Below are 11736 nucleotides of genomic sequence, written 5' to 3' on the forward strand. Positions count from 1 at the left end.
CAGGTCTTCCCTCAGGAAAACAGCAGGAGGACACTTGGCCCAAGAGATGAAAACAGACCCAGAGACTGAAGGCCCAAGATGGGTGAAGGGCACTCATAAAACAGTAATGCCAAGGCCCTGGACATACATCTCCACACTCACGGCATTCCCTCAGGACACTCACTCAGCCCTGACCAACGTTTATGTGTCCAGCTGGGTGGCTGGGTGAGCAATGAAGTCGTGCGAGCAGGAAGCAGGCTTCCCCTGGGGCCCAAAACCACATCCTAGGGAGAAGCCTGAGAACTCCACTCTATCCTAGGGCTCCAGGAACCACTACATAATTACTTATTAAACTCCTACATGCCAAGAGTGGCCTGTATTGAGACACATAGACCTGGACAAGACCTGCTTGATGTGTGAAGGGGTGGGGGGACTTCCACAGGAGAGTAAGCAGACACCACACAATAGGGATATCCAACTCCAAAGTTTTTAATTCCAACTCCAGAAGGCTGGGCCAGGCCAGGTGCCTGGAGCCCTGGGCTATTCTCCATCTCGTGGGCCCAGACTCTGGCTTTGGCTTCTCACATCATCCTGAGTCTTCAGACCATCATCCTGGAGTCTAATTCCATCCTCTCATCAGTCCTCGATGGTGACTCCTTCTGTTCAGCCTTCTCCCATGCTGTTCTGAGGGAGGCCTCCTTCATAGCCAGCTCATCCTTGGGTTCCCTCCCAGTGAACATCAACAGCCTAGGCTGGGACCCTTGCCCCCAGTTCAACCCCCATCACCACAGCCAGTAAAGCCTCAGTCAGGGGCCCTGCCTCCTCACCTGCTGCCTCCACAAGCCCCACTAGGGCCAGGGCCCTCTTCCGAGGGCACTGTCCTGGCCCCAGTGTCCAGCGGGCACAGTGGGCAGCCAGCCGGGGCCGGCCCAGGCGAAACACCTCACCCACTGACTCTGGGCCACCCTGGGGTCCTAGGTGGATACTGCCCACAGCCTCTTCCAGCTCCTCCTCCAGCCCAGGCAATAGGAAACGGCCAGCAGCCTCCAGTGCCTCCTCAGCCTCTGAGCCCAGCAGGGGCTGGCCTGGCGGGGGAACGGGCCCCAGGGCAGCTCCACAGCCCCGGCAGCCATGCAAGTGATGCAGGATAGGCCAGGCTGCGCTGGGTGACAGGCCTCGAAGTGGGACGAGGTCCATCTGGGCCTCGGCAAAGCTGCCAGCCAGCAGGGCCCGGAAGAAAGGGGAGGCAGTAGCCGAGGCTGCTCGCTGGGCAGGGAGCCGTAGGCCTGAGTCCAGTAGGAAGTGCAGGTCAGGAGCTGGGATGGGGGCTGGGCCCAGCAAAGGTTCATAGAGGCAAGGGGAGGGTGGGTCTAGGTCCAAGGGGCCTGCAGGCGGGAGGGCTGGGCTCACAGTGGGAGACACCAGGCCTTGGAGGCAGGAAAGGGAGTCTGCGGCAAAGAAGAGGAAGAGTGGATGCGGAGCTGGCCGAGTTAGTGCTGAGAGGAGGAGACGGAGACCACCCTGGTCCAGAAGCAGCCGGCGCCACAGAGAGGGCTTCCTTTGGGGAGAAAGAGAATCTTTCAGAAGGTGGAAAAGGGTGGGACTGGGAACCAGCAACCTTGCTCCCTTGACCCCTGCAAGACACCCACATCCCGCTCACCGACAGATGAAGGGCAGGGTCAGTGCACAGGCCACACGGTCCTCAGGGCTCCCAGAGAGCAACAAGTGAGTGAGGGCACCCACTCCAAAGGGCGATTCGGCCTGCACGGTCAGGTTCTGCAGCAGCATCTCACCTGCAGGGATGGGCAGACAGGTCAGGTTGGGAGCTAGTATCCAAGACTGGGGTGAGACGGGCAAGACAGGCCTCTGGGACCCTGAAAGGAAGGAGGGTAAAACCTCAGGGCATGGAAGAGGGGGCTGACTGCGGGCCCTGGAGAGATGGGGTCCAGATGCTAGGAACTGGAGGGCAAGGGCAAGAACAGGAAGTGGGATGGTGAGTGAATCTGGGCCTTCAAGGACTGAAACGGGGCACAGAAAACAGGGTAGCCCCCAGCAGTGTTGGAAGTGGTGGTAAGGCCCTGGAGGACATGGTACCTGAGCGTGGGTTCACAAGTCAGTGTGCCCAGCGGGGAAGTAGGACAATGCAGAACCAAGAATCGATTGGGTAAGGAAATGCAGACAGGCACAATTCTAAGTTGTTGGGGCCTGGTGTCGGGGGTATCTGGGCCCCAAGGCTCGGGCAAGGGATGGAGGAGAACTCTGCACGCTCGGATGGTGGAGCAGAAGGGAGTCCCTCCTCTCCTCCCACCTGGTGGCTGAGGTTGCCTGGATGGTGGGCGGGGGAGGGCAGTGAGAGAGCAGGTGGCAGTAAGCTGTGTGCCCACATTCTGGGCCCACGGGAGGCATCAGAGGGGGATGGGGCCTCGCATGCAGGCGGAGAGGCACGGGGACACACCCAGCTCGCGGTGCTGGCTGCTGCGATCAGGCCGGGTACTCAGCGAGGGCCAGTCGTCCGGGGCGACGCCGAGGACGAGCCAGGCCCGCAGGAGCGCTGCGCCATAGCTGCGCACAAAGGCCTCAAGACAGGCAGGGTTGCATGTGAGGCGCGCCAGGATGCGCAGTGCACGCGGGCTCGGTGGGCCCGGCGCACCCGTCACGTAGGCCAGCAAGCCGCACAGGGCCGGGCCAGTCACCAGCGCCCCGCTGGGGTCGGGAGCCTGGGAGAAGCGCGACAGCAGTAGCAGCGCTGGCCCCTCGTGGCCCCAAGGTTCCTCAGCAGCGCCAGGGCTGCGGCCCGGCGTGCGCACCGTGCGCACTGTGCGAGGTGTCCGCAGCAAGGTCGGGCCTGGGGCCGGGCTGGCTGGCTCAGCCGGTTCCGGCGGTGGCGGTGGCTGCGGACATCGCTCAGGGGACCAGTCAGGAGAGATGTCTCCTGGGCCTGCGGCGTAGCCCTCGGAGATCAGCCATGACCTGTGGGAGGGGAGAAAGAGGAGACTGAACCCAGAGCCAAGTCGAGGGAGCAGGGCAAAAAGAGTGGTCATGCAGAAGGAAGTGACTGAAGGCAGAGAGAGGAGGTGGGTCCCAGGGGAGATAGGGGGGGAAAGAGAGGTGGGGTAAAAACCCAACTCATTCAGCAAGTACTGAACTTGCTATGTGCCAAACCCCCTTTGAGGAGCTGGGGAGAAGCAAAGCAGAAAAGGAAAATTCCTGTCCTCCTATGGTTTATATTCTAGTGAGGGGAAACAGACAAAGTCAATAATGAAACCAGGGCTGGCCCGGTGGCGTAGTGGTTAAGTTCGTGCACTATGCTGTGGGTGGCCCAGGGTTTGCAGGTTTGAATCCCAGGCGCAGATCATCACAGTGCTCAGCAAGCCATGCTGTGGCAGCCTTCCACGTACAAAATGGAGAAAGATGGGCACAGATGCTAGCTCAGAGCCAATCTTCCCCACCAAAAAATAAAAATAAGGAAATCATAAGGTATGCCAGTGTGGAGTCAGTGAGGTGTGAAGTGATGCATATGAGAAAAGTAAAAGGGAATAGAAAAGAGCTGGGGGAGGGAAGATTTGACCTTTTCTTTTTTCTTTTGTGAGGAAGATCAGTCCTGAGCTAACATCTGTTGCCAATCCTCCTCTTTTTGCTGAGGAAGATTGGCCCTGGGCTAACATCCGTGCCCATTTTCCTCCACTTTATATAGGACGCCGCCTCCGTATGGCTTAACAAGTAGTGCGTCAGTGCGCGCCCGGGATCCAAACTCCCAGCCACCACAGCAGAGCACGCAGACTTAACCGATACGCTACCGGGCCGACCCCAGATTTGACATTTTAAATAGGGTGATGACGGTGGCCCCCACCAAGAAGGTAAGATCTAATCAAGGCACACAGGAGGAAGAATGCTCCAGGCAGAGGGAACAGCAACCCAAGAAGCCCTGAGACGGTACTTACCTGTCACGTTCAAAAACAAGCTAGGAGGCCCGTCTGCAAGAGTGTAGTGGGCACCAGGGAGAGTGGTAGGAGATGAAGTCAGAGAGTTCACAGGAAGGCTGACATTTATTGAGCGCTGCTTAGTGCCAGGTAAGGCGTAAAGTGCCCTCATTTAATCTTTACAACTCTATGGGGTAGGTACGTATTATTATCCTCCATTTTATACACAAGGAATCCGAGGCTCAGAGAAGTTAATTAACTTTCCCATGATGACTCAGCTTGTAAGTGGTGGTATCAGAATAAGAACATACCAGAGCATACCAACTAGTACACATACTACTTTCCAGTGCCCCTGTCTGGGCCCCAAAGTTCAGAGGTGTTGGGGTGCAGCGAAGGCCAAAGGTGGACCCAGAGGACAGGAGATGTGTTTAACGGGGACTGGAAAGGGGTCAGGTCTGGGGAGAACAAGGAATCAGGAGTCAGAGTCAATAAAAGTCTTACTGAGACAGAATGAGGATGAGGTAGTGAAGAGGGCTGGAGGAGACACAAACCCCCAACCCACAGCATCAGGTGGGGACTCACCTGAGGCTTCGGAAGCTTCCAGCCTCTGCCCGCTCAGGGGTCCGCTCCTCAGGAAAGTCCCAGGAAGCAGCTTCTCTTCCCTCTTCTTCCTCATCACCAGCCTCACCACAGAGCTGCCCAGCCAAGAGGGGTACAAGTCCCAGAGCCTGTAGCCGACCCAGGGCGCCAGTATCATAGAGGAAGCCCACGAGGGCAGCCACGACACGAGGGTGCCAGGCATTGGCACGGGGGTCCCGCAGCAGGCCCATCAGCAGCTCCAAACCACCAGCATCCCGCAGCCGGGCCCGGTTGATGGCCTCCCGGCACAGCAGGCACACAGCCCGCACCAAGGGCTGCTGAGATGCTGGGCTAGCCCCACTGGAGCCCCGGCGCCGCCGGAGCTCACCCAGTAGCACCTCCACACCACCAGCATTGCCCAGTGCAGGCCGTACCAGGCCCTGGGCACACAGGTTGGCAAGGATCAGGATAGTTGCCTCGCGTACCGCCCTTTTGGGGTGGGAGGCCAGGCTGACCAGTGGGCCTAGTCCCCCACCCAGACTTAGCTGCTCAGCACAGGCCCGGGAGCAGCCTCGACTCAGCTCCAGGAGGGCACGGACTAGGGCCAAGGTCAGCGCAGGGTCTGGGGCAGCAGCCAGAAGCTCAGCCAGCGGGCGCACTGCTCCCTGCTGTGCCAGGGCCAGGCGGTGCTGGGGTGAGTCTGCCAGGTTACGGAGGGCGCGAACCACACTCTGCAGGCACTGTGAGTCCTGACAGGCTGTCAGGCTCTCAACGAGCAGGGGAACAGCGCCTGGAGAGGGAAGGGGAGGACAGAGGGTGAGCAAGGACAGACACCCAGCCCTTCTCCCACCCCAAGCCCTAGCTAACTCCACCCTCACAGCCTTCTCACCAGCGGAATGGATGTCCCCACAGCTCTCAGGTTCCATGGCTAAGTTCCCCAGAGCACGAGCTGTTCGGTTCTGGATGCTGTCTGTCTTCACGCACTGAAGAATAGTCACTGCAAGAGAGTTTGGCCTCTGGAGGGTTCTACCCCTTCTTGTCCCTCTCATTAATCACCCCAAGAATGTGGCCTGAGAGGGTCAGGCAAGACCTCCAGAAGAGGCTTGCTGCGTCTGGAAGGTTAAATAGGTGGGTATTTGCTAGAAGGATGGTGGATGGGGGTATTACAGGGCATTTCAGGTTTGGAAGCAGCCTTTGCGAAGGCCCAGAGGTGAGACCCAGTGTCTGTGCTATGACCTCATGAAGGGCCTCGAATGCCAGGCCAAGGGGTCAGGACTTGAATGTGAAAATACTGGGAGCCACACAGGGTTTTAAGAATGGGAGTGACATGATACAATCTGGAGCTATGGGGAGATTATAGGGGAAAAGAATAAGGCAGGGGAAGCAGCAAGGAGGCTCTTGCAATAGTCCAGGTGAGAAAGGACAAGGGCTTGAACCAAGTGAGCTACCAGCACAGCCCAGCACCTGGGCACCAGTCTCTGGGCACATGATGGAAGAAGGGATAGAAGCGGATGGATTCAGGAGTTATTTAAAATGAATAGTGACTGAACCATGGGGTTTATACACTAATAAGAAAACCTATAATTGACCGAGGACTTATTAATGTGCCAGGCCTTTCATCAAACACATTATGGTCCAGATGCATTTTATGCAAATTTAAAATATATTAATGTTTCATTTTATCCAAAAAATTAAGATTTCCTCAAAACTGGCATAACTTCATATCTGGCAGGCAGTGATGTATAAACTGTGTTAACAACATCACCACTAGGAGGCGCCAATTTAGCTGGTAAACAGAAAAGCTTGCTATCTTTTGTTGTGATTTGTTCTTACTGTGCTAGTTTTTAATAATTCGAAGTACCCAGTCCATGCTTAGATTTTCTGCGTCCTATATTTGTATTTCATTTTCTCCCTACTCCAATTTTGCGAGGTAGCTATTATTATCCCATTTTACAAAGAATCCTAGCCTCGGAGGATCCTAGCCCACTTTATGAATCACTACACCTTCTGACCTCCAGCTCATCAAATGGGAGCCCTGCACAGGACCGGACACTCAGTATGCATTGAGTGTCTCCAACGAACATCATAAATGAATGGTAAGGATCATCTAAAAGTCACCAAATAACCCTTTGGCCTCCACCAGCCCAGATGTGAGGGAGGTGCCCTACAAACAATACCCAAGAAATGACTGTAATTATCTGATCTGGGAAGCCCGGGAATATAAAGAGAACAGTATCTCTATACTGGAATATAAAGAGAACAGTTCTCTATAAAGAGAACAGTAACGTCACAGGTCGTGACGGCTCGAGAGGTGGGGGCGCTGCGCCGTCATAAAGCACACGTTCTTTCAGTCTAAGACACAAAGAACTCAAGACTCCGCCCAGGCCCAGACAAGAAGCTAGTTGCGCCTCAAATCCTTCTAGGAAATGAGGGCGGAGCACTTACCCAAAGGGACAATGCCTCCGAGTCTGCGCACTTCGGCGCGGCACGCCCCCTCTGTGCAGCAGTTGGCTAGGATGCTGAGCGCCAAGTCCAGGGTCTTGCGCAGGCGCGCTGGTGGCGAGGGCGTCGACGGCGACACAGCGGACGGGGCGGGGCCCGACGAGGGGGCGGGGCCAGCAGAAGCCGCTGACTCGACCGACGAGGGGGCGGAGCCGGGGCCAGCCTGGGACGGGGCGGGACCCGCTGCAGCCGCTCGCCGTAGCAGCGCGAGAAGGGGGCGGAGCCCGCCGCGTGCCCGGAAGCGCTCGATTCCCCCTGCTGCCTTGACGTGGCGCGTGCGGAGGGCTAAGAGCGCACGGCCCAAGGGTGTCTCGTTGGTAGCTGTGTCCTTTCCCCCACCTAGGCCCTCCCCGGCGGCCGCCGTGAGCTGCGCGAGGCAGAACGAGAGCGAGTCCGTAGGGGTTGGTTTCGCAGCCGCCATCTTGGCTCAGGCCTAAGGCTCCGCCCCCCTCCTCGCCGCTCATCCAAGGGAGCGGAACTGGAAGAGAGGGGCGTGGCCAGGCACCGCCTCTCTGACGCATTTTAAATAGCGCCGCCGCAGTTATTAGGCAAGTCGGAAGTTGTAGTTCTCGGTCTCGCTACTCTGTCCTGCACAATTGCAGAAAGCACGTCGAGAGTAGTAATCTAATCGCTGTGCGAGCCCAAAAGGCGCATGCGAAGCATGCTGGGATATGTAGTCCGTGCCAAGCTTAACACGCCTAGTTTAGGACAGATGGGAAACTCCCAGGGGATTCGGAATGGGCCGGTGCCTCTGGAGAACCTAGACATCCGCCCATGAAGTCTCAGTATCGTGCTGCTCCAGGTGGCTTGGCTACTCTGCCCTCAGCGTGTCTTCGGCAGCGACCGCCTTTTCCTTCAGGCTCGCTTCGCCGTCCCCTAGCCGTGGCCAGGTCACCGAAGTCCGCACTGACGGACTCAGAACCGCGAGCCAGACCGAAAGTGTCAAGTTCCCGACAGCGGCCGCAGATCGGGAGCTCTTGTTCGGCCAGGTGAATGAGAGGGTTAAACCTACCGAGACTGTTCGCTGCCACTTCCTAGAGCGACTCGGGCTAATGGACATTGCGTTTCCGGTGCTGGACCCTGGGTCCCGAGGGTCTCCCGCTCTGGCTGTGCTTGTGAGCTGAGTGGCTGATATTTAGGAAAACAGCTGCTCTTCACGGGATGGAGTCGAGTCGGCGGCGCCAGAAGTGGCGAGAGAGAACTCAGACCGGGCAGAGCGGTGGGGGAACCAGACGTCAGGATCCCGGAGGTCCGCCCTCCATTGTGGAGTTGTTCCACCTGAGCGGCCCTTCCTGGTGTGGCCGAGCAGCTGGGCGACCGGGGAATGTTGCTGGGCCTGCAATACCTATGTAGCTCAGGCTCTGGCCCTAGAGAGGAAGAATCCCCTGCCAGAACCAAGTGTCCTGCAGTCCCCAAAGCCTTCGAGTGCCGGCAGTGTGCACTGACCGCAGCCTACCTCCGTGACCTCATTCACCAGCAAAGTAGCCACGCGGGTGACAAGCCCTACTGCTGCTGAAATTGAGGGTGAAGGAGTTAAAATTTCCCTGGGTTAGGATGAAACCGTATCTTGTACCCACAAGGTTTACTTGGAAACAAAGTAACCAAAGTTTCTGAGCATGCCTCGCAGAACAGCAGGAGGACCTCTGATTAGAAAGGAGCTCGCTGATAGCCCCAGCCTGACTAAGCATCTCCAGGAGCACAGAGAAGCTGGAATGACCAATTGTAAACTTTAGCCACATGCTCCCCCTCCCCTACCTAAAACCCCAAATAAAAACCCTTGCTTGTAGCTTTTTGAGGAGTTCGGGATTAGCTGCCCGTTCTTGTTCAGCGTTTTGCAATAAAATTCCTACTTTGTTCACTACACCCAGTGTCAGAGATTGGCTTGCTGCGCAACAGGTGAGTGAACTCACTGCAGGTTCAATATCACTGTCTGGAGTGTGGCAAAAGCTTCCGACGTGGCTCAGATCTGGTTAAGCATCACCAGGAACACACTGGTGAGAAACCATACCCCTGCCCTGAGTGTAACTGTTGCTTCAGCCTCAGCTCCAACCTCATCCAACACCTTTGTTCCCACTCGAGCCTCCAGCACCACAAGTGCCTGGAGTGCGGGGAGGCTTTTGGCCGCAGCTCGGACCTGATTAAACACCAACGGGTGCACATGGGTGAGAAACCCTCCACTTGTGCTGAATGTGGTAAGACTTTTAGCGTTAGCTCCAACCTGATCCAGTACCAGCGTTTGCACACGGGTGAGAAGCCCTACCATTGTGCCTGGTGCGGTGACAGTTTTGGGCGCAGCTCTTATCTGCTCAAGCACCAGCGTTCACACACCAGGAAGAAGCCCTACAATTGCTGTGAGTGTGGCAAGAACTTTACCAACAGCTCGGACTGCCTACAGCACCAGCGCACCCACAATGGAGAGCGGCCCTTCAAGCGTCCTGAATGTGGCCATGACATTAGCAAGCGCACCCAGTTCACTGAGCACCAGCACATCCACTTTGGTGAACGACCCTATGCCTGTCCAGAATGTGGCAAAATCTCCTACCACAGCTCCAAGCTCCTTGAACAACAACGCTTGCACACGGGTGAGAAGCCCTTTAAATGCCCCAGCTGCAGCAAGAGTTTTGTAGACGGTTCAGATCTGTTGTGGCACCAACGCACTCACACGGGCCAGAAGCCTTATGCTTGCAGCGAGTGTGGCAAGAACTTCAGCCAGAGCTCCCACCTGCTCATCCACCAGGTGGCTCACAGCGGTGAGAAGCCCTATGTCTGCTTGCAGTGTGGCAAGGCCTTTGCCCACAACTCCAACCTGGGCCAGCACCAGCGGACACACCAGGGTGGCAGCCCCTGCTGGTATCCCTGGCTTTCAGCTCTAACTTCGGTCCAGTCCTCAAGGATCCTGAGGGGCCCAGCATCTCTAAGCAAACCTTTTTTCTGCTCCCCTAGGGCTGCTGATTTCTGGGCTGAATCAGGGAACACCAGGCTGGAGGAGTCAGAACAGTAGAGCTGGGATCACTGCCTTCAAAGAGCCCTCCCATAAAAGAGGGCTTAGGCCTGTTCTGTGAGGCTGTAGAGACAGAACTCGGGCTGGAGAAAGAGTTTTTGGATGGCAGGAGCTGTCTAGCACTGGTCCAGCTGCTTCCAGATGTAGGACACCTTTGGCAGCTGCTGACCAGATCCTTTCACAGGCCTAGGGAGTGATGGGGTTAATCACACTAAGAACAACAACTACCTCGCCCAAGAGGAGTGGGACTACACACGAGGCACGCCCCTTTGTTGAACGCAGTGGGGTGAGTGGGTGGGTGGGGTCCTAGCCTCCAGAGGAGACCATAAGGAAGGCTGTGTTCTGGTAGAAGGACCAGAGAGTTTGGACTTGGGACCGTTATGTGAGCTCCAGGATGTATGACCCCTTTGAAAGAGAATGTCTTTACAGGGTGAAGCTAGGGCTAGTGGGGCCCAGTGCCAAAGCAAAGGACCAGGAGATCTGTCTGTTGAGTTCAGAGGGTGCTTTGTGGCATTCCTAGGCAGGGGCAAAAGGCCCAAGGTTTGTCATTTGCTCCTTCCTTCTTTAGCCCCTTCCCTCAGAGGTTCCCCAGGCGCATTCTCTGATCCCCCAACAGAGGAAAAAACGATGAAGATTCACTTGTTCCCAGACATTGGGGACTGAACATGGCCCTTTTGCCTGAGCATTGGGGAAGGCTGCCCAAACAAATGTATTCCTACTGGGAAAACTTAGAGTGTATAGGAGCCAGAGGGAGGCTTCCTGGAGCACTACGTAATCTGTGCTCAGAGCAGAGTCCAAGCTGTGAGGCCCATCATTTTCCTCCCCATAGCTGTCTGTGTTCTGGGGTGAGGCACAAACTGTAGCCTTTTTGAGGTTGGGGAGGCCTAGTGGCCACCCCTGTGGGACTGTCCTTCCACCATAAGCCCCATGGATCTGGCACCCTGCCCCCGAATTTTGCCTTTTATCAGGCTTGCTGCATCTAGAACCGTATCCACATAGAATAGGGCCTAAAGGGAAGGAATGTGAAGTAACCCTTCTCTCAGCCTCTGTCACAGAGTGTCCAGGCTTGTCTCTTCCCCGCTGTGTCATCTTGGACAGGTCTACCGCTTCCAAACTTCAGTTTCCTCATCTGTAAAACAGGGATGGCGATGGCTCACTCACAAGAGTGTGATGAGGTACCCATGGGATCCCTTACATGCCACACCTGGGCCAAGGGAGTGACGCTGTCAACTTCAGTTCCCCTCTCTTCCTCAAGTCTAGAGCCCTTTCACTGGTGGTGTCAGTCAACAAGCACCATGCCAGCTCACGTGCTAGCTCCTCCCTAAGGTTCCGGAGGTGAGGGAGACAGCCCCAGTCCTGGGGTAGCCTGGCGTTGTGAAGGAGATGGACTCGGGGCAGGTAACAACATAGAATGCACAATGCTAACAGTGGAGAGAGGGCCTCGCCTGGAGCAAGCCTCAGAGGCTTCACTGAGGTGACATCTAATGAACAGCACTTGATTCCTCAAGCTGGGAACAAAAAATGCCCCTGGGCAGGGTTCTTGCCAGGTTCCCCATCAACAGCACTTCAGAGAGCACAAGCCAGAGTCTCTGTTAGAGGCGTGAGCCCAGCATATTATAGTAGGCACTCAATAAATCATTGCTTGATCAGGTCCTGTTTATACTGCCTGCCAGTGTTGGGCCTCAGCTTGCTCAGAGCTGTGTTGTGTACTCTGCAAAGTCTGTGACTGCATACGGATGTCAAGTACATGGTGGA

At 56.3% G+C, this 11736-nt stretch overlaps 1 protein-coding gene across 1 annotated transcript; it reads right to left on the reverse strand.

The window, feature by feature from the left end:
* Positions 1 to 452: 452 nt before the first annotated feature.
* Positions 453 to 7472, reverse strand: ARMC5 (armadillo repeat containing 5). Its single transcript, XM_058569532.1, has 6 exons — positions 6924 to 7472; positions 5368 to 5475; positions 4482 to 5268; positions 2435 to 2949; positions 1640 to 1772; positions 453 to 1537 (listed from the first exon to the last, which is right to left on the reverse strand). Exons 1-6 carry the CDS (start codon positions 7399 to 7401, stop codon positions 727 to 729), a joined length of 2832 nt encoding a protein of 943 aa, XP_058425515.1. The 5' UTR covers positions 7402 to 7472; the 3' UTR covers positions 453 to 726.
* Between the last annotated feature and the right edge of the window lie 4264 nt (positions 7473 to 11736).

Source organism: Diceros bicornis, chromosome 26 (genome assembly GCF_020826845.1).
Source record: "Diceros bicornis minor isolate mBicDic1 chromosome 26, mDicBic1.mat.cur, whole genome shotgun sequence".
Taxonomy (NCBI): domain Eukaryota; kingdom Metazoa; phylum Chordata; class Mammalia; order Perissodactyla; family Rhinocerotidae; genus Diceros; species Diceros bicornis.

What these genes read in the sequence shown, in the direction of transcription:
- ARMC5 (XM_058569532.1), bottom strand. Translation starts at nt 7,401, where the DNA reads ATGGCGGCTGCGAAACCAACCCCTACGGACTCGCTCTCGTTCTGCCTC. An exon ending in CGGAGGCATTGTCCCTTTGG is followed by an intron (nt 5,476 to 6,923) that starts GTAAGTGCTCCG and finishes ACTCTCTTGCAG; the next exon opens with TGACTATTCTTCAGTGCGTG. An exon ending in CAGCCAGCACCGCGAGCTGG is followed by an intron (nt 1,773 to 2,434) that starts GTGTGTCCCCGT and finishes CCATCCCTGCAG; the next exon opens with GTGAGATGCTGCTGCAGAAC.